This window comes from Carlito syrichta, unplaced genomic scaffold (genome assembly GCF_000164805.1).
Source record: "Carlito syrichta isolate Samal-C Ts95f unplaced genomic scaffold, Tarsius_syrichta-2.0.1 Scaffold308202, whole genome shotgun sequence".
NCBI lineage: Eukaryota > Metazoa > Chordata > Mammalia > Primates > Tarsiidae > Carlito > Carlito syrichta.
Genome location: NW_007252298.1, coordinates 294,192 through 317,689, shown reverse-complemented (window position 1 = coordinate 317,689; position 23,498 = coordinate 294,192). Strand labels below are relative to the sequence as shown.

Sequence of the window (23,498 nt, the reverse complement as noted above, 5' to 3'; positions counted from 1 at the left end):
ATGCTCAGTACCAGTTTATAGGAAATATAGGGACAGCAGAATAAGTTAGATGGTACCAGGAGAGTGCAATCAGCAAAATGCAGAATGTGGGAAATATTTCAGAAAAAAAAAAAAGAACTGATCTTTTCAACAAATAAACCCAGTGTTTTTAACAAATAATTCTAAGATTTTTTAAAAAAGAGGCAGGAGAATTTTAGATTTAAAGAGACTTAAGAGATCGATCAACCAAATACAACATCTGAAATTATTTGGATTCTAATTCTAACAAACCAAGATGGGGTAGGGAGAATGCTTATGAGAAAGAGAAATTCTACTAACAGCATGATTTTAAGTAACAATTGTTAATTTTTGTAGGTGTTTTAATGATATTGGGATCATGTCAAAAAAGAAGACGAGTCCTTATCTTTTTTTTCTCTTTTAATTTTTATTTTAAAATTGTGGGGTACTATTTAGGGTGAGGTATACAAATATTCATTGAGCAGGAGTCCTTATCTTTTAGAGAAAGCAACTGAAGTGTTTTTGGATGAAATGATAGGATATCCTGAATTTGCTTTAAGATAACCCAATGTAAGAGAAGAGAGAAAAAGCATTGAGCTAAGATTGGCTGTGGGTAGATGGAGTGCATAAAATGATTCTCTTTACTTTTGTATATGTTTGAAACTTTCTATAGTAACTTTAAGCCCACAGCTTCCCATATATTTGGACTATGATGCTACAGTCTAGCTTCTGTGTATCTGACATAAATGAAGAACTGTGGCAATAAATTAGAACTGCCTCTGGATGCCTAGTATGTTTAGGTAAATTTTAATGCAACTGTATGACAAGTCATTGCCTAGCACATGATAGGTTTATATTTATTTAGAAAGATACACAACTTGTGTGAACCTAGGCCATAACATGAAGAAGGTTCATTTGAGTTTATAGCCACCCATAAAAAAGTATGATACTGTTTCAGTTATGGGTTTTGCTCTTGCCTAGAAAATCTAATAAGATCTCCTAGGTAAAATATAATTCGGAAAATACCTCATTTTATACTCTCGGTGTATTTGTTCTTAGCAATGAGTTGATAAGGCTCTCTTGGAATTTGTATTTCTATTCTTGAGTCTTTTAAGTTTTAGATCACTTAAAGCTAAAAAAAAGTAATGCTTAAGAAATAGGAAATAAAAAGTACTACAGCTAGTCCAAATATATCAAACTGAATTTCAGGTCATAATAGTAGTAGCTTTCAATGTATATTTTCAAGTGAATGAATAAATTGGTGAATACCTTACTTGAAAATTTTATCTAATATACAGTCACTGGGAAACACCAATTTGAGATTCTTGTGTCTATAAAGAATCTCAGAATTCCATTCAGTCTAGTCCTTGTCTTCTTAGCACACTCAAACTGAAAATGTAGTCAAGACAGAATTGCATTACAGGGCCTTTCCTATTAAGCCAATACTATTGAATTTCCATTTCCTCATTTGTAAACTTAGGCACTTGAACTAGATAGCAGTCTTCAACTCTTTCCCACCTCAACACTCAGGATGACTTTCACTCCCATAAATTTACCGAAATTATAGGTCATGAAATAGAAAAATAGGCTAAAAATTATTAGCAATTTTTGGGCTAAATCAGTAACTTCACATTCTTCTCTCCATGAAAAAGTGTGTCAGAATGCAAGTAAGAAAGACAACTGTTACTTGAATTTTCTTTAATTTATAATGATAAACATCTAACTTAAGTAGTTAAACTTTAATAGTTTCTTTATTATTTCTAACCTAATACTTGGGACGCGTCTCAAAACTGACAAAAATAGATGAAGGTACAAAAATTCTTGAAGTGAAAGCTTTCTGAAGTTTCTCAGAACACTAACCTTTTATATTTTTATCACTTTCTTCCCAAAAGGTTCAACATTTACGTTTCCATTTAGGGCATTTCAAGGTGATCTATAAATGCCAATAGGCTGTGGAAAACTTTTAAAACTATAAAAGCAACATAACGTATGGGGCACTTACTGAATGCCAGGCACTGTTCTACATGCTTTGAACATACCTCTCATGTAATTCAACCCCCACACCAATCCAAAATGGTAGGTACGCTATGGAAATATGAAGGCTGGAGCCCAAATAAACAGAGTCAAACCTGACCTGGAGGAAACAGAACACAACTCAGGAACACAGAAAGCTAAAGAAAACTTCCAGAATCAATCATTACTATCTTCAAAGAAATACTTAAGAGATATTTCAGCCATAAAACAAGATTCCATAAAACAGGAACTACAATAAACAGGAAAATATCCTGGAAATATAAAATATGCATTTTATTTCGAAATCAATGTAATAGTAGGCGTTTAGAAAAAAAAACTCCCAGAAAGTAGGACAAAAATATGAAGAAATGGACACAGAAAGGACAAAAGAAAAATCAGAGGCTCTAAGAGGTACCACTTCAAACCAGAAACAGTTTCAGTGAGACAAAATTGAAGCAAAGTAATTTTTTTAAAGAAGAAAATTTAAAAATAAAAGAGGCTATTTCCCAGAACTGCAGGAAATGTCTCTAGTTTGAAATAACCACTAAAAAGGATGTTAACAAAAGACCACACGGAGGCATATCACAAAACTCAGACAAGAGGAGACACAGACACTTCTAAGACCATCCAGACGGTGAGAACAGGTTATAAAAAGCAGATCAGGAAGCAGAAACATATCAGACTTCTCAGCAGCAACCTGGGAATTGGAAGAATCCTTCAAAATTCCAGAGGAAAACAATTTTTACCTAGAGTTCTAAGCCCTGACAAATGATAAAAAGCAAGTGTCAGAGAAGCAAAACTCAAGAAACAGAAAGACATTCCAGCGAATCTGGAAGAAACATTCTTAGGAAAGTCCCAGAGATCTGCCCAATTAAATAAAGGAACGAGCCATAAAACAGGAAGCAGGGGACTGAGGACCTGAGGATGCGACAGAGGAGAGAAGGTGAAGGAATGGCTCAGGCACAACCACAGAGCAGGTCTGGAGAGCACCTGGCCCACAGGGGAGGCGAAGGATGGAAGCCCATCAAAGCGGACATTTCAGGAAAAAAAACGAAGCCGACGGGTGTTGGCTGCATCGAGTGTGTGTAAAATGATATCGATAAACGACAGAGAGAGATACGGGAGCTTTGGAGAAAAACATAGTGAGGAGCAGGGGAAAGAGGACAGAACAGCACAGTCAATAACAACATTTTGAGTGGTTTCTACACTAGCAATTGATTCTTCGTCTCAAAAAGGCACAGTTCAGTCAGGCATGGTGGCTCACACCTGCAATTCCAGCATTTTGGGAGGCTAAGACGAGACCGACCTGGGCAACCTGGTGAGACCTTGTCTCTACAGTACATTTTTAAAAAATTAGCCAGGCATGGTGGCACATGCCCGTAGTTCCAGCTACTTGGAAGGCTGAGGCAGGTGGATTACCTGAGCCCAGCCGGTCGAGGCTGTGGTGGTCATCAGAGTGCCACTGCACTCCATCCTGAGCAACAAAGTGAGACCCTGACTCAAAAAAGAAAAGAAAAGAAGAAGACAAAAGAAAAAGCACAGTTCTTAATAATAGTCCTTTCCTGTCTTAAAAGTGCTCATAGTAAGTACGATTTCCCTGAAAACTACTTCTCAAAGAATAAAAAATATTGAGCCCATTCAAAAAGAATCTATAATTAAGAGTGGACACTGCTGAAATTCCAAAATTTGCTGAGTTAGAAAAATCTTTTATGAATAGAGAATTTACAGAAGAGGGAACCTAAAAAGTCAATAAATATGAAACAGTGTGAAATCTCATGGGTAATCAGAGAAGTATGAATGGAAAGAATGGGTTACTATTTCATGCCCATCAGACTGGCAAGTTTTAGAAGCCTAACAGTACTAAGTTGGTTAGGATTTGGAGAAACTGGAATTTTCATATACTGCTGGCCATAGTTACATTGTGGGACAACTTCAGAGAGAAATCAGCCGTATCTAGCAAAACTGAAGACATCCTCATCTCTTCTAGGTATTAACTTTTAAAGAAATGCTTATGTGCCCACAGAGATGTACATAAAAGGATGTTTACTGAATCACTTTTAATAGGAAAAAAATGGGAAAGATCCTACAAGTCCATTAGTAGAATAATAACTCTATTGAAGTTTATTTGTAAAGTGGAATAATACACAGCAGTTTAAAATAAACAATTTGTGCTACGTGTATGAATACACATGCTGAGTGACAAAACAAGCTGCAAAGAGATATACCAGGGGTGCCAAAAAGAAAAGTATACACATTTTTAAGAGATGTTCACCATAATCAAAAGTGTCTGAATGCTCATGGTAACCACTTTGAGCACCTCTTGTAATTGCAAAAGTCAAAAGTGACTTGTATTCATCTTTGGTTATTGACATATTGAGTTTTACAATTTTAATCATTTTTTCCTTTCTTAAAATGTGTACAAAGTTTTTTGGCACCCTCTATGTATTACATGGCTATTAATGCATATCAAAAATTTATGACATTGTTTTTGGATACATATTTGTTGCAATAGCATAAAAACGTACTCTGGAAACGACAGACACTAACTTTAGGATATTGGTTAACTCTGAGTAGGAAAAAAAGGCAAAAGATTAGAGGGAGCAACTTCAGCTATATCTATAGCATTTTACTTCTTTAAAACTACAAAAAGGCCAAGAGATCTTAGCAACTATGGCAAAATGTTGACACTTGTTAAGTGCATGGCTAATACACATTTCCTATACTCTTCTGTAAGTTTGTAGTTTTTCATAATTAAAACTTTTATATTCAAAATTCATTAAACTACAACACACAATTTTAACATGTGGTCTTTATCTGAATCCTAAGTCAAAAATAACTGGAAAAAGTACACTCACACAACATACATGGCATTTATAAAGCAACTGGAAATTTACACATATGACTATATGTTGATGTTATGGAATTATTGCTATTTTTTTCCCAGGCATGGTAATTCTTTTATAAAGAGAATCTTATCTTTTAGAGACATATACTAAAATATTTATGGATAAATAAATGCTTATCGATGCTTCAAAATAATGCAGGGTGTTTTAGGAATGAGAGCCTAGATAAAACAAAACTGGGCATAAGTTCCTAATTTTTTGAAGTTGAGTGATGAGTATATGAGTGACTATTATACTCTGTTTAATTTTGTATCTGTTTGAAATTGTCCATAATACATTCAGGTAGACAAGAAATATGTTGAGTTCGGTTTTTAGATAACTAAAACTATTTAAATATTGGCTTCTCTCTTAAGAAGCAGAGATAACTCTTTAAGAGCATGCTAAATTAAATGACATGACAAGGACGGTGTGGTATTTTCATGGCATTGACTTCTTCTTAAGAATCTTCTAAGTACCGTGGCAAAAAAAGCTGCCTTTCTGGGAACTGCCTGCCTCTTGACCCTGCCCACACTGAAAGAATTATGCATCTCATTGTGCTGAGAGAAGAAGAATCAAATTCATTTCTCTGCCAGCTGAGTAAGGCAGGAAATCAACCTAGGAATTTTAATGCGGCATTTACTTCTTACTGGTTCAGTACAGAAAAAAACAGCTGCTAAATTCTTAAGCATACAAGATGCAGTGTTTTTCTTTTAGTCAGAAGAAGGCAAGCAATTAAATCTAACACACCCAAGCTAAGTAGTTCTACCTGCTTTTTAATAATTATGTTATTATCAGACGTTTTAAAAAATTGTAATTCAATTCTTTATTTTAAAGGTCTGAAAGTCTTTTTTTTTTCCTCTTGATTAACTACAAAATTATGAGATGTCAAAGAACTTACAGGCCTGTTCTGTTCTGAGAAATTGATATTTGTAGTTTTCAGGGCAACATAACATTTTCTCTTTTTGAAAATGAGAAACGTTAATTCTGTAATTCTTATTTGCTTGAAATAACATGTTATAAGAAAGCAAATCCTGAAATATATTTCTTAACTAAAGTCTTGATTTTGTCACTCAAAAATGATTATAATTTTAAAAGTACATCATGTATTGAAAATGTTTTGCTTAATGGAGATTTTTCAGGCTCTTGGGTATTCTTTGCATACTTACACTTGTTCTCAGAGTAAAGATCACTCTTCATTTCTGGAAATTAAACTTAAAATATTTTAGGAGTGGTACAATTACAAAAGTAGACAGTTTGTAAACAGAGGCAAAATTAGGATTTTCAACGGCCAAAACAGAAATCAAAAGAGAACACAGAGCCGGATGTGATAGTGGATGCCTGTAGGCCCAGCTACTCAGGAGGCTGAGATGGGAGGATCGCTTGAGCCCAGGAGTTCAAGGTCAGCTTGGATAACATAGTGAGACCCCATCTCAGGATACACTGCTCTGTTTCTTTACTCCTTGGAGCCATCTTTCCCATAAGAGATGACTTAAAATTGTCTTGTACACACAAATGACATATGAAGCTACTCTGGTTGTTAATATTTTACTTCCTGCCATGTGACCTGATGCTGGACCCTAAAGAGAGCTAATTTTCTTTCATTGTCCACCAGGTAACATGAATTCTCAGTTTGTATCACTCCCTTCTCTTCTCAGACAGATCTTTTTCTGTAAACAACTATTTTCAAGAAGAAGCCACAGAATTATCCTACGATTTAACTTCTCTTTAGTGGAATCTGCCACTAACAGCAAGGACCACTCAGAGCAGTCCTGTCTAGCCCCTCAGTGACCAGCAGCCCAGCTTTCACCATGCTGCTGAAGATCACTCTGCACACCTCCCTGAAGAAGCCTATGACCTCACAGAGCAGGAAGATGCAGACACAGACAAGTATAGTAATGGCAGGACATCCTGCTAAGTAGCAAAAAACACTGTCCACAGGGGAACACTATCTCAAAGACCCTCCCGAGAAGACAGCTTCCTGAAATGGTGGCCAAGACAGGTTCCAGAGAGGAGGAAGCAGCCAAACTGAGCCTTGAAGGCAGCCTGGGATGTCAAAGGGAAGAGACGGCCATGTGTGGGAAGTCTTCAACCACATACGGGTAGAAAATGCTAGATGCCATGAAGAAAGGAGGGTTGTCAAGTTTGGCTGAAATACAGGTTTATGTGGATGAGTCGGGGGTACGTGGGCTGAAAAAAGAGGTGCGGGAGGGTTGTGAATGGGAGTTGGACATTTTAACTGTTGGAGCTGAGCTTGGCTGCAACTGGTGACCAGGACCCTTCTGTGGCCCTGTGTCAACCTGCATACCTGGTTTCACTGGCACACACTGCTACCCTGAAACAACAGGCAGGTCCAAGAGCAGGGTGAGAAGGGAGGAATGTTCCCCTTGTTTTTTGTCTTATCATGAACCTACTCTTGGCCAATAACATTTCTATCTCCTTGACAAAGTGTCTTCTCTCTCTCTTTCTCTCTTTTTTTTTTTTTGGTCAGTTAGTAGTGGGGATGTCAGACTGCAGACTAGTTTGAGCTTCTCATCCATTCATTCTTCACGAATGCTAAGTTCGGCAAGACCTAGTCTCAGTACCCAGAAGGTCTGTACTTAGGACAACACTTTGCAAGCTGCTTTACAGTTTCTTGAACGTTAAACAGACACCTATCCTACCAGCAGTTCTACCCCTAGATATTTATCCCAGAGAAATGAAAACATAATTCTCAAAAAGCCTATGCAAAATGTTCATAGCAGCTTTATTCATATCGGCCAAAACCCAGAACTAAGCCAACTGTCGATCAACAAAAGAAGGAATAAGTAAACGGTGGTATGTTCATCAATGGAATGTAATACAAGGGAACCAACTATGGATTCATGCAACATGGTAGCCTTTCAAAAATAATACGCTGAGTGAGAAAAGCTGGACACAAAAAGGTACCAAGTGTCCAATTACATTCCATTCTAGAATAAGCAAAATTACTCTGTGGTGATGGAAAGCAGATGAGTAGCTGCTTTGAGGGGTGGGGGTTGCTTGGAAAGGGATCCAAGGGAGTTTTCTGGGGTGACAGAGTATTCCGTCTTGATATCCTTTCCACAAAACTGACTGGACAGTGGACTTAATACCTGAGCCTTTCATTCTACGTAAAGTATGTCTCAATAAATAGAATAAACTATTACAAAGCATTTTCAAGTCTAGAGGGAAAACAAATGACAAAATATTCTGGGAAGTAATAAAAACTTTGACCGGGCTCTCTAGGGTCACACAGAGAGGCTCCCGGCCAGGCTGAGAGGGACTGTCTGGATGGGCTTCTGGAAGCAAATGACCCTGGGGCGAAGATGAGTCACAGGTGGCCAGGTTGGGAGTACGGGGTGGAAAAGAGGCTATTCCCAGCAGAGGAAACAGATGGACAAAAGTTTGGGAGGCTGGACAGCAGGGCAGCCTTCCACACAGCTGAGAGAACGTCCCACTGCTGGACCACAGGGCAAGAAGGGTGGGGGGGGAGCACGAGATGTGGCTGAGAGCTCAGAGGCCAAGTGGGGCTTCGAGGCACAAGGCCACAAGCCCCTGTACCTCACCAGGGCGACCAACTTCCATCACTTGGAGGGTCTGAAGGAGCCCTGGAAGGCTGATCCAGAAAAGCCCAAAGTGGGCTGGCTATCAACCCTCACCCACAGGCCCAAATGCTGGCCTGGGGGCTAAACAAAGTTCTCTCTGAAATGTGCTGTGCTAGATTTGGATTTCAAAATACAACTCATGTGGTAAATCACGCTGGGATATGTCATTTGGATCTCAACCGTTCCCAAGGGAGAAAAAAATGTATTTGAAGGGTGTGCCACATGCAGTGAGTTTATTTCAACATCCAGGGACATCAGTGTTTTTTCCACAGTGTGTTTCAAGGAACAGTTGTCCTGCAAGAGGCTGGGCTGGGAAGAATGGTTAAATCGCTCGGGAAGGGCCACTCCTGGAGAGTTGCAGTGCACAGGAGCACAAGTTTGGAAAAAAGCCATTCAGTCCCCAAGCCAGCATTTCCCAATATCATCTGACTGTGGGAACTCTATCCTATAATGCCTAATAATAGTCAGTCAAATTGTGGGATAATTTTGAGACCTGCTGACTCAGGTCATACCTAGACAAGTCTTTCTAGCCACCAGAGCAACCATTCTAGAAGTAGCCCAGTGGGTCAAACGACCAAATGCACTTCCTAATAATTTACTCCCTTCTCACCAGAAGATACAATAACGATAACAATAGCCATGTGTATTGAGTACTCTCTCAGAGGTCTCAGAATTTTATTTGTATTGCCTTATGCAATCCTCATGCTATCTGCAGAGTAGATTCTGTCAGAAGTCTGGTCCTATAGATGAGGAAACTGAGATGCACGGAGTAAGTGTAAACACCTGCTTAAAATTTCACAGGTAATAAATGACAGCGCTGGAATCTGAACCCAGGCAGAATCCTCAAGCTGTCTTAATTGCTAGGCCAGCCTGCCACCTTCATTGTTCAGTATTAATTAAGATGCAATTCTCCATGCATTCATTTGATCATCTATTCATTTATGCATTCATTCAAACCCCCTACCTAATAGCAAAGCACTGATAAACGCACATAAGGTTCATTACATCGGAAATACGTGTTTTTAGTCTATTTGTTTTCATCTCTCTGAAACTTGGTTGCATAGGGTGGGAGAGGGATTAGATTCTTTATTTTCTCATCTTTGCATGGCAGGAAAAACTCCTATCACCTGCCTTCCGCACAGGAACATGTCTGGTCTGACTGAACGCCTGGCCATTCTGATAAAAAATGGTATTGCTAAGCAGGTTTCAAGCCTAGTGCTCTCTCTAGGTCAATGTTGACTCAGTCATTTAATCAAGCCCTTCGTGAAACACATTTTCTGGAATTTTCCTGAACCGTATAGCCTTAAAATCACCCAATGGTCACTCTAAAAAAACTGAAAAGAGTCCACCAGAAGTACTATAAGCCTTTTTCTGGTTTGCTTGTTTGAGAAAACAAATGACTTACCATTAAGCCCACCTCGATTTAGTTTTAAAAAAGAATTTAGCCGGGCTCAGTGGCTCAGCCCGTAACCCGCGCCTTTGGGAGGCTGAGGTGAGTGGATGGCCTGAGCCCGCGGGTTCGAGACCCGCCTGGGCAGCGAGACCTCATCTCTACAATAAATCAAAAAATGAGCCGGGCGTGGTAGCGCGCGCCTGTAATTCCGCCTACTCGGAAGGCTGAGGCGGCAGGATCGCTGGGGCCCAGCAGGTCGAGGCTGCGGGGGCCGGGAGCGGCCGCTGCCCTCCAGTCTGGGCGACCGAGGGAGACTCCAACTCAAAAAATAAAAATAAATAAAAAGAAAAATCATTGGTGTCTCGAGCCTATGGGTCGGGGGCAGGACTGGAGAGGAAGCAGAGACCGACTCTGGCAAAGATATCTGACACATCTACATCTTTACATGTCTAAATCTCTTCTCTGACAAATCCAAAGAGGAAATATTTTAATTTATAGGCAGCAGCATTTGAAAAAAATTCTTCTACATTCTTACCATTAGTAGGGTACTTTTAATATGATTTTTCCAGAACTTTGTTCCCAGCTCACACAGTTCAGATGTAGGCTTTCTGCCCTATTTTCACCAAGGTAACCAACTCACTGCCGGCTCACCGCAGAAGGAACTCAGAAAGACAAATCTGGCCTGGACTCTCCACAGTGCTTCACCTCAGCTCCTTGTTCAGCATAAAATCACTAAAAAATTTTAAAGACCAAACTATGTAGGTAGTGGAGGGCAGTACCCTAGAAGAAGGCTGAACACCCCCTTGCAGTTCTACCTTTTGGAGTGGACACGGCTCCAGTCTGCAGTCCCGAGGGAGAAGTCAATGTGCGACTGTACTTTCTCCTGTGGGAGCCTGGATGCAAAATACGGCCCTGTGGCCAGACGCTGACTAACAGACCATCACATTTTGGCCAGAATGTTTGTTGTGTTTTCTCCCTGTACACGCCGATGAAAAGTCGTTTGCATTTGCAAAACTTGGTGAGTATTTTTTAGGGCTCATGCGGAGCAGAAGCATCAAAAACATCTAAAAATATAGGATGAGCTCTACTTGTGTCTAACATGCCAATCTGGATGCATTAACAAGTCATCAAAAATAGTACAGCTTTTTGATAGAAATGCATCCGTCAAGAACGAAGAGTTTAACCTATTCACTGGAAGTAAAATAGTCTCGAAAACCTTCAGTTTCTTTAAAGAGGGTTCAATTTTAGTCAGGTGGAATATATATTAAGCTCTTATATTCTTGTTATAAGAACATTCCAAAAACATAACCATATGAAAATGAATAAAGACAACACAATATACATATATCCAAGAGTTTAGGCTTACATAATTTTAAGAATATTTAATAGCTCTATATTTACTATGCTAAAATTAGAGGGAAAAAATCCATCACAGCTAAACAGTTAGGGCACATCTGAAATGACAAGAATACAAGCTTAAGATCCTGAACACGCAGATCCCAGAAGCTTTTGGCAAAGCCAAGTATGTGAAGTCTCCTTGACTCCTGATGTCACACCAACCCATCTTCTGCCATCTGCCTCTAGCAAATGTCAGTGTATTCCCAGGATGGAAACAGCCTTCCTTTCTGAATCATTCTTACAGAGACTCCCCAAAATATGGCCTCTTGCAGTTGAGAGTGATTGTCTTGAATTCAGGGGAAAACCCAAAACCATGCCCTTCTTTCAGTAATCCAGAAGACTCAAGAATTTGGTCTAAATGACCAGTGTCTCAATTGATTGAGGTTAACACTTGTAGACTCTTGAAACCCCCAGAAAAGGTCAAACTGTCTTTGAGAAATGAGAACTGCAAAACTCAGAATCCACCAGAAAGTCCTGAGGCTTCTGAAGACATGTTTGAAAACAACATAAAACCAGCTCCTCATTTGGGGTTTTGCATGAAGAGGTCTTTGAGCATGCAATACCAGGCTTTTTTTGGGGGGGGGGGGGTTTGTTTGTTTCTGGTGGATTTGTGAGACACTTGGAGTGTAATGCCCTTATTGTAGTGTTACAACATTCTATATGATTAATTGATTGCAAATCACTGCACAGGGTGCCAAGATCACTAGCAGGAAGCAGGTCATTAAATAAAATGAAAACTCTGCCAATGTTTGCTTGTAAATGCTGCTTCCAAAGCCTTCCAGCACCATTCCTTCAAAAATGGCCTCGATTCACCAAAGTAGCAGTCTCCTGTATTTCTAGTGGATGATCCAAATATTCTATTATTTAATACAAACATTCAGTATGTTATGTTTTAGGAGGAAAATGCTGTAGTGCAATAAAATTTGCACAAAGAGAGCTAAGGAAAAGAGTCACCCTGAAAATTATTGCATTTTGGACAGACTTGCTGTGAAACTGTTTAGCAAAAGGCTTAGAAACCTATCCTACATAACCAGACTCCTTGGAAGCCTACATTTTTCAGTTAGTTAAATCTTCAAACCAATCATTAACATTTCAAATTATATTGAATTACTATCTTATCCAGAAAGTGAATGGATACCCTGATCCTTTATCCAAGGAAATTCAGCAGTGATTTATCATGGCAAATTAACCTCTCCACAGATCAAAACTAGGACCCAGGCTTATTTATTATCTGGTCCAAGGTGTGAGCAGAAGTACTCCCCTTTCCAAGCCTGCTACGTCTGAGAAGTGATCCGCTAAGATCACAAGTATGTTTCAGACAATTTGGGGTAAAGCAAAGGTATATATTTCTTAAGGTGCTACCACACTTCATTTTAAGATTGCTATGATAAATATGTGACATTCCAGGCTACATTTTAAGGCTTATAAGTAGAAAGCCATGCCAGGGAAATTGGTTCACATTCTAGGAGTGTATCTAACTAAACAAATACTAATTGTTTTGCCTGGGGAGATACACTGGACTGTTAAATAGGATTTAGCAGAAGAAAAAGAGTTTAAGAAAGTGCTTCATTGATGTGGAGCTAGCCGCCCATACTTAATTTACTGGTATTCAAGCTACTTTATGGTTAAAAAATATATATCCCAATGAACAGATAAGCTAAGCAATTGTTATTGATATAACAATTAAATGGCAAATGTGTCATCTTCCTAGAGTGACAGCAGTGTATTTGTTTCTACAAGGTTAAGCTGACTTAAAGAATTTCATTGGAAACAAATTTTAAGTCTTCATTTCCTACCCACGGCCATCTGGGGGATACAGGCACATTGTTCTAAATGGAAAAAGAACTATAAAGAGGAGCTCTCTAGAGTTGTACAAGGAATACCACCCTAAACTGACAAATAGCACTATACACTGTTAAACAAATTTATTTCTATATTAAAGAGGAAGAAGAACAGTTTTATAATTTTTAAAGTCTGCTACACAGCTGGGCTTGGTGGCTCAGCCTGTCATACCGCGCCTTTGGAAGGCTGAGGTGAGTGGACTGCCTGAGCCTGCGAGTTCGAGACCCGCCTGGGCAGCGAGACCTCATCTCTACAGTAAATCAAAAAATCAGCTGGGCGTGGTAGCGCATGCCTGTAATTCCGGTTACTCGGAAGACTGAAGTGGAAGGATTGCCAGAGCCCAGCAGGTCGAGGCTGCGGTGGCTGGGAGCGGCCTCCAGTCTGGGCGACAGAGTGAGACTCCAACTCAAAAAAAAAAAAAACAAATAAATAAATAAAGTCTGCTACCAAGAATCCATAAGATATTAAAGGCAAAAAACACACAACCAAAAAACCACCTTGACAATTGAAGAATGCCTTCTAGCATCCAGACATCTTTAAACAGTGCTGAAACAGTCAATTCATGTAACTGGTCTGAGACATTCATCCACCTGCCTGTGGTCACCATCATCACATCCCATAGTTCTGATATCTTTCCTTAACTTCTGTTGACGCCTCAGGAAGAGCCAACTGTGTGTGGCTTCAGCTCACAGTTGCTTTCATTTCAACTAAAAATTGTGGACCTGGAGTCCTTCATTTATTTCAGAAATGTTTATCAAATGTTCATTCTATGCCAAACACAATTTAGTGTTTGTGATGGAGCAATTAGCAAGGAGACATGTACAATGTTCCACTCCCAGGGTGCTTACTCTCTAGTGGGGCAGACAGACATTACATAAGTTATCACACATGCTATTACTTCAAATTATAAGTGCTAATAAGAGGTGCTTCCTGGTGATCCTGAACCTTGATTTTTATCGGTTTATCCAGGATTAACCAGGACCAATTGACTCAGGATATCAAACTCAAAAAGAGATTAAGAACAGAATTTTTACATTTAAAGAAAGAAATGGTTTATGCCAAAATACTTCTGCTGGCTGCTTTCAACATTTTCTTTCTAGTAGGAGAGCTCACTTTGGGAACCAAAGTACAGTCAGAAGTCTTCCTGCGGGAACCAGCAAGTGTCAGATGTTCTGGAGCTATGAAAGCTCTCATCCCAAACGGAGATAGTGTCTTGTTGTCCAGATATCTTACAGTATCCTGTCAGGGTGTATATGTTTGGTTCTGGAAACATGGTTGACTGATAACTTGTTCCAGTATAGAGAGGAATGGGGGAAGCAAAATACCGTGCATTCAGGGCTTCCTCCCAGGACAATGCTGGTGATGCACTCGCATACACCTCCTCTGAGACATCTATGTTCATTCTGAATAAAAAATTCTTCAATTTATTGCTAATTTTTAAATTCCTTTTAAAACTGTTGGCTTTCTAATGACAGTTAGGAAACACTTTCCTTCTATTAGCAGGCCACCCCTGAATCACAACTAGAATAAATTACTCCCACCATGTAAGAAGGAAGCTGATGTTCACTGGATCCCTAGGACAGGCTAGACATTAAAAAAAGATTCTGTGGACACTTCCTTCCCTTTTCCTGCAAAGGGGGAAACTAAGCTTAGGAATCACACAGCAACAGGAGCTTGAATTGAGGTCCACTTACACAAGCTCAGCACTCCAGGCAAACAGTGCAGGGACGTGTGTCGAGCTGGCTGGTTCAGAATTACTGAAGGACAAGGACAGATACACAAGTCTGCAGGCCTCAGCCAAGCCCAGGCTCAGATCAGAATTTCTGAACACAGAAATCTATATTTTCATTGTATGCTATCGGAAACCCTGATGCATAGTCAGCTATGGTAGGCACGGTTCTAGCAACAAAGCCCATCTATACATCTTAATTCTCATTTGCTTCACAGTAAAAGGGTGGCCCTCCCTAACCAAGGATTGGGAGAGTTGGAGTTGGGGAGAAGTGTCTCTCCATGTTTTAAACCTCTTGTCTTAAACTCCATCTAGTACATTCAACTATACCTTTCTAAATTTATGCTTTTACAGTGACCGAACAAAAAATGAAAGGCAAAAGTTACATTTGAAAATCTGAGACAGTAATAATCATCTAACAGGACTGCTGTAAACAGCAAACAGTACCTTTAATTTAACTGTGCTTTGGAACGGCATAAAGTGCCAGATAATATTGTGTTATTACTTCACCCAAAGGTGAACTTTCCAAACAAGGAGTGCAGTCTTCATCACCCCTCAGCTTAAACAGAGGAAAAAAAAGTTTGGAAACCAACTTCTGCAGTAGGCAACCTCAACTACCTGTTTTTATAAATAAAGTTTTATTGGAATGCAATCAAGCTCATTATTTATGAATGTCTGTGTCTGCTTTCAAGCTACAATAGGGGAGTTGACTAGTTAAGACAAAGATCTGACAACCTGCAAAAACTAAAATATTTACTGTATGATCCTTTAAGAAAAACATTGTCACCTCTTGAAACAGATGGTTACATTCTTTTCAAGCAAACACAAAACAGTGGTATTCAGCTGAACACTCCCCATTTTGAGCAAATTCTAAAAACAGCATCTCCACGTGTTGGATAGGGATGGGGTGAGGGAGAAGACAGTCCCTAAATGCTGATACATGGAGAGGATGGTGCCTCCTTTGCCAGGATTGGATCACTGTCCCAAGAGTCACCGTGACTGATGAGAGCAAGTCTCATTCTTATATTTGGTACATAAATGGTTACCCACGACTTCCCTTCTCAATGCAAGTCTTAATCACTTTGAGAATAAAGCCACACCACACTAAAGTGATCAAACATGTAGCCTGCAGACCACACATGTGTGCGCACAAAGGTCCAAACATATATATTTTGTTTCCTTCATTTTGTAAGCTAAGGATGACCTAAGGCCGGGCCTAGCCTGAAAGCGTTCATACTCCTTGCACCTCTCCACTTCGGCAGCTTGTCCAAACCCAACAGGAACCCCGGGCGGAGATGAACAGGCAGCCGCACGCATGGCTGACTGCCTCTGAATCCACCCACCTGCTGGTTCTGCTCTCCTGCTGTGCGCTGGACTCTGCTAAGGCGGTATGGCCCTGGCCCAGTTGGCTCACACTGCCAACCTGCCCCCGGAGAAATATGCAACCAGGAAGCTGGCAGTGAGCATGTGTGGCTCGCCAGGCTCTACAAGCAAATGTCATGTTTCCTTTTCCTGGTATAAAATCTACAAAAGGCTAAGTAAGTCATCTCCACTTGTTGATGCAAAAGATTAAAATTAAGCCTTTGAGCCCAATATTTTGTACTTTTGTTGTGATGTAGGCTACCAAGAGCAAGCAATATAATAGTTTCCTTTAAAACATCACCTAAAGCGGTAGTTAGGATTCTGAAGAAAGATGAAGAATTACTCACTCATCTCCTAATTTTGACTTTTTCAAACTCCTATAGATATACATGGATAATAATCTGATGCTGTGATGAATGTTTGCAACCCTTCGGCTTTGGTTTCATTTAAGCAACCCAAAATTCAGGCATTGAATATCTCTCCCAATCATAGAGAGCACACACAAAATTCCCAAAGCCCCTTAATTAAGGTCTAGGCTTGGAAGTATGCATATTTAGGTCATACAAGTAGGAAATGAATCTACAGACTCAATATTTTCTGTCCTGATTTCAGTAAGTAGGAAATGAAACCACGTAGTCAATAATTTCTGCCCTAATTTCTATGCATTGACATAGGCTTGATAAGACAGATAGCTGTAGCTACGAATATATAGATATTAATTACAATTTTACGATTATACAATTATATTATTATTATTATTACAAAGTTCAATTCACTTCCCTCATCAAGTCAAAAAATAATAATGTAGTTAAATTACAGTTCAACTTTGGTACACTTTTTTATTTTTTTTTTGAGTTGGAGTCTCACTCTGTCACCCAGACTGGAGTGTAGTGGCCGCTCCCGGCCACCGCAGCCTCGACCTGCTGGGTTCCGGCGATCCTTCTGCCTCAGCCTTCCGAGTAGCTTTGGTACACTTTTAAAAAATTAAGGCTTTCATGACACCTAAAACTATTGCAAGAAGAGAAATAATCATTTTATCCTTTTTTCAAGGCTGAATTATGCCCTCCGCAAATTCACATGTTGAAGTTGTAAACCCCAGTAGCTCAGAATGTATTCAGAGATGGACGCTTTACAGAAGTAATTAAGTTAAGTGAGGTCATGAGGGTCGGCCCTAACCCGATATGACTGGTATCCTTAAAAATGGAGATTAGGACACACACAGGTACAGGGGAAGACCACATGAAGACACAGGGAGAAGACAGTCACCTCAAGCCAAGGAGAGAGGCCCTCCGAGGAAACTAATCTGCCTAACCTTGGACTCAAACTTCTAGCTTTCATTACCGTGAGGAAATAGGCTTCTGTAATTTAAGGCCCCCCGTGTGTGTGGTACTCTGTCATGGCAACTCTAGCAAACTCATACATTCCCCAGTTATGACACCTCTGTCACAGAAGTTTATGGTGCCTTATGCCAGTTTCAACTTTATGAGAAATTGCCTGAAGGTCTTTTGGCAGAGCTTCTTTCCATGCAGACTACACAAATAAGGTGTCAATTTCTGAATTACAGAATATTTTTATAACATTAGCAATTACCATATTCCCACTTCTTAAAAGACACTTTTTAAAAATGCTAACTATGGCATCGATTTTCATTTGGAAATTTTCTATTTTCTTGCCTTACATCAAAAAAAGTTGTCATTGGAAGTTTAACATAGCTGTCTATATTTTTTGAAATGAAAAGCATTACCAAGAAGAGATACTCTAACTATGCTTCGAATTTTGAAGATAGTTTGTTGAGCACCAAATTCTAATATGTAGTAAAACACTCTTTTTGGAACCCAGACTTAATAAGATTACTCTTACCCCACCCCCACCCACGAATATCTACACGATTAACATAACATTTGGCTCTTGACTCGAACCTTATATGTATGACAAAATCATAAATGCTTCAGCTGAATTGAAGGGAACTTTTGGGGGTAATCTGCAAATATTGAGGTACAGAGAAAAATATGACTGAGAGGGAGACTAAAAAGATTTTAAAATGTTTTTTCAGCCCAAACTTTTTGCCACCCTACAGTGCAACCATGTAACCAAAAAACTATTTGCACCTCCTAAAGCTATTGAAATAAAGAACAAAAAGTTTTCTCTGTAGATTAATGAAAAAGGCAAATCATAAAATAATATGTATATTCAGTATGTAGTTCTAAAATTTTTAAACTAGGAGAAAAAAGTTATGGGAATAAAATGGTTTTACTTTTTTTTTTTTTTTTATCTTTAAGGGTAATACTGTTGAGCATCTCACAGGGCCAATTACACAGCAATGGTCCCACAGAGACTTTACTGCTGAGAGAAATTCAGATTTTCTGGTGTCCCTCAGAGGAGTGCAAATAAAGTTTTTAAACCAATCATCTTATATACTATACATGAAACCAAATCTCAATTTGGATTAATGTTGAGCATCCAAGAATTTTATTCTTGAAATAACTTCCAAAACCGGAGAGTAAAGTTCTTTAAAGTACTACCTTAAAAAAATATTTACTGATAACATGAGGTTATTATCAGGCTACATTAGAGAAATAAAATATCTTTAAGAAAATGTGCCTTATGTGAAAACAAGTGAAGCAAAAGAGTTTTATGATATCTGTGGCCCATGCAAGATTGGGCCACAGCAAATCAAAACATTTAGAAATACTTTCCAAATGGCAATTAATATTAAAAAGGGAGTGAGAGGATACTAAACACACATACACACTCAAATAAAAAACCTGAGCCTTAATCATGAACATCGCACAAGGCACTACAGAAGAATTAATTCTATATCTACACTAACTTCTCCAAAAAGCCCAACCCAAAATAGCTTTCTAGAAACTCATAATTCAGATGGTAATAACCGTGGCTCTGCTGGTTACTGGCTGTGTGGCCTTGACCAAGTCACTTAACCTTCTTTATCCCAGTTTCCCCTCTCGAGGGGAGACAAGAGCGGACCCATCTCAGTGGGTTGTTGTGAGTATTGCATGAGTTTCTCCACGTAGGGCCTTACCACAGCACCTGAAATTTGTTTGATATGTATCATGTAATTATTGGTGGCAGTGCTGGGCAGTAGGCATAGAGCAACCCCAAAACCAACCACAGTCAGAGCATGAAGAGTGCGCTAAAATGTCTGGTGAGGCCACAATGGACAAACCAATAAAAATTCCAATCTAGTCAACATCTAAACACATCCGAGAGTTTTATGGACACATTTTTTTCCCATCAGACGTAACTGTCCCAGAAATTCTCATTTCCTCTAGTCTGAGTTGAACATAGACACAGAGTACTGGACCAGCAAAAGAGCACGCCATTCTTCAAGGTGCTCCCTGAAACTGCTGACCTTAGGGCCTAGCAATGAGATAGTCAGCACAGCCTTCGTCAAATCAAGGTTAAATGTGTATTTAGCTAAAACACCAGCCCAGAATGCTGTAGGCACATTTTGTTCACCAGAATACTGTGAACTGCAAGATCCTCAGTCGCGGCCACGGATGACCACTCGCCCAAAGAGTCCACTGCAGAACGGGAAGGGAGGGGACAGCAACGCTGCGTGGTCCTCGGTTCGGGCACGTCGGCAGCCCTGCCGCGGGCACACCCTGGAGCCAGCTTCTTCTGGTCTGGGTCCCCTCAACCACTGCCCGCCAAGGGCATGTGTGAAGAGCACCCACCGCCCATGGCTGATCGTGTGCTCCCTTCAGTGGTAAGAGCTGTGTAAGTACAGGAATGGTTTGAACAATGTTATCGGACCCTGACCACCCTCTTGAGAAGCTATATCCAATTTTCATCCCCCTTCCCTGTTGCCTCCTATTCTCTTTCTTTTCTCTCCTCCAGAAATTGCGTCTCAGGCTTAAGCAAGCGAGCATAAATAGGGCTTTTTTTGACTAGCTGCAAAACTCCAGTGGTGAACACTGCACATAGCGTTTCTGATCTAATCCCTACTTATATGTCCCAGGACGTTCTGAAAGATTTAGGCCAGAGTTGACTTTTCTCTCTCCTATCTATGTCCTGAGTGTCCTTGGCCTACTGTGGACATATAATTTCTTAAGCGCAAGGACATTTCACATCATCTCCCTTGGCTATATCTAATTCCTTACATGTGGATAGGCTGGCTTTTTATATAATCACTATTTATTTCTTTAGTGCATTTCTATCTACCGCGAGTATGCTGCCAAACATTTCAAAGCTTTCTGCTTTAAAGCACAAGTCAATAGAAAAAGATGGGAGATACACAAAAAGTAAAAGAGACATGCTTCTTTTAAACAAAAGCTGAATGTGGTTTAACTCAAACTGAGTTTTTGAATTATACCAGAGCCAGTATGTAAAACCACACTGACGAGAACATATAAAGCACCGCAAATAGCAAATTAATGAATCAACACAGCAGAGCAATGTATATCTAGAACAAGCATTCTGCAACATGGTCGTCTTAGTGCTAAAGTTGCAAGGTCATATATTACATTTTCTAAATTTTTCTTGGCCATTTATTTTTTTCAATTCAAACTATTCTACTGTATTTTCTTCTTCTTTTTTTATTTAAAGAACATTTGAAACGATACATTTAAGAACTATTTGGGGTCGAGCGCGGTGGCTCAAGCCTGTAATTCCACCACTTTGGGAGGCCGAGGTGAGAGGACTGACTGAGCCCTCAGGTTCAAGACCAGCCTGGGCAACTTCGTAAGACCTCATCTCTACAATGAAAAAAAAAATTAGCCGGGCGTGGTAGCGTGCGCCTGCAGTTCCGGCTACTCGGAAGGCTGAGGCGGAAGGATCGCCGGAGTCCAGCGGGTGGAGGCTGCGGTGGCTGAGCGCGTGCCACTGCTCTCCAGCCTGGGCAACGGAGTGAGACTCCAACTCAAAAAAACAAAAACAAAACTATTTTGTTCTCTGCTACATGCTGACAAGAAACAGGAATGTTACCGCAGGGACTAAGTGATGTAAAGAATTAGCCACTACTAAGAATCAACATCTTTTGAATGAATCAACTTGCAGGCAGTATCCAAATTATTACTCTTGAATTGGGAGAAGTTGAATACCTTTAAAACTTTTTGTTGCTAAAAAACTATCCTCCCAACTGACAAACTAAGAATATATATCAAGCATGTAAACAAATCTATATCCAGTTTTGAAGACCACTATACTACTGCTAGTTTAATGTTTCTGAAACATTTTGCTTTATTTCACATCCATGTGGCCGGCCATTTGTTTATTCTATTGCATACCATCTGTTTTTCAGTAGAGAGGTTTCAAGTTCTTCTCATTCCCTATCTCATATCCCACAGAAAACAATTTATAATAGACATAGAGTTAAATCATTTGGATTCATGTGGAGTTGGTAAGGCGAGCTGCCTTTCATTTGTATTTGGCAAATGCTTTAATGGGATTAGCAAATTGTGTTATTACGAGGCATTTATGGAGAGACAACACCTTTTTTTTTTTTTTCTTCTTCCCTAACCATGACAGATGATGTTAACAGTTTCATTTTGGGTCTTTAATAGTACAGAAAATTTCACTAGCGTTACAGGAAATTGCCCTGATAGACAATAAAGCCCTACCACAAACCCTGCCTATATCTTTTATTTCTGAGAGTCAATGGATATGTGTTTTGGGATGCAGTGGAGCTTACAGTGGGGAATAAATATCAAGTTGCTTTCCTCTTAAGGGGATGCTACCATTTAACACACAAACTTGAAAGCCCTGTCCAGTTCTTGGACGTTAAGCGCATTCCCTCAGCCCTACAACCATGGTCTCGCTTGTCTAGGCACTTAACGCGTGAAGGCTGTCCCCAAAGAACAGTTCCTGCCACAAACTCCAGCTCATCACACCAATGTATTCCCATTCTAGGGCTCCCTTTGGTTTGCTGTACAGAAGAGCTAACCATTCAGAGAGGCAACTTCCTGTGGAAGCTAGGCAGGTGATGGTTAAAGTGTTAATTACCGTTTTTACAAGGATCCTTGCTGCTCTCGTGGAGACGAGGTATCTGATGACAGCACCCAGCGGCCGTCCACAGTTCATGGTTGACATCCGAGGCTTGAGAAACATCAGTCTTGATGTCCACTTGACTTTCACTAGTCCTTACGTCATCAGAATCAGATATATTTTGGGGGCAAGTGGCATCCTGATGGATTCCTGATGGGTTTGGTTTGTTGACAGTGTTAAGTGACATTTGTACTAGAGTTTCATTGATGAAGAATGAATTTTCATGACATAAACTCTCAGATCGATTGAGTTCCATTACCTGTGTAAAGAATTATTTTAAAAAAGACATTAATTTTTCTAGCAACTTCCACAAGTTTCATAAGTATTTGTTCCTAAGAGATCTAGTGATCAAGATTTCAGTAAGAGTGAGGTCGAGAAGAATATTACTACCTACTTTCTCCTCCCATTCTCTTTTATTATTAAAATAAGAGTAATAAAAACTTCAGTTTGCTATGTGAGACACATCTTTAACAATAACAACAACAACAAAGGAGTAGTGGCAGTGTTCTATGACACTGAAGTGTTTCCATTTTATTTTAATCAGAGGAAGCGTCATTTCTCGCTTTTCCTAGATAAAAAAAAGTTGAAAACACATCCCTATATACATGAGGAGTTTGCAATAAACATAATTTAGCCAACTTGAAAGGAAAAACAGATGCAACAAAGATCCTTCTTATAAGCTTATTAACTCCTGCAACTTTATGTGCTATGGATAAAAAGCACGCATGCACATAGCACAGAAAAATAAACTCTTGGGACCAACGGAATTGCTAAGCATGGTTAGAAAGGATGCTAATCAGTAAATAAAAAACTCACTAGAGAAGAAGATTTTGAATTTACTGTATCACATTTATAGAGAGGGAATAAGCTCAGCATAACAGAATAGCACTATACTTGCTAAATTCAGTACCTATAATGTGCATTATAGCTAAGTGATCTACTAGAACTCTTAAGAACAGATCACACAAAGAGGGTCCTCCAAGACCTGGAAAAACAGCGCCCTCATGGGGACTGTGCCCCCAAGGACGTATCTTCCCTCCCTTTCCCGGACAACGGGATTCTCCAGGTAAGGGCGACTCGGAGTCCTGCGACCCAGCGGTCCACTGGCCTTCACACTAGCCACGTTTTAATTCAAGGTGCACGTGTACCAGGCACGGCGGCTCAGGCCGGCAATCCCGGCCCTGTGGAGGCCGAGGCGGGAGCAAGGCCCGGGCCCAGCCGTCCGAGGCCAAGAAGGGCGACGGCACAGGGCCGGGTTTCCGCAGAGAGCGGGGGCG

At 39.9% G+C, this 23,498-nt stretch overlaps 1 protein-coding gene across 1 annotated transcript in view; it reads right to left on the bottom strand.

Moving 5' to 3' along the window:
* Positions 1-23,498, bottom strand: part of ARHGEF28 (Rho guanine nucleotide exchange factor 28) — a 130,773-nt gene that overhangs the window by 8,243 nt on the left and 99,032 nt on the right. The window contains exon 26 of the mRNA XM_021716157.1: positions 22,180-22,480. Coding sequence (XP_021571832.1) covers positions 22,180-22,480 — 301 coding nt within the window. The remainder of the gene's footprint in view (positions 1-22,179; positions 22,481-23,498) is intronic.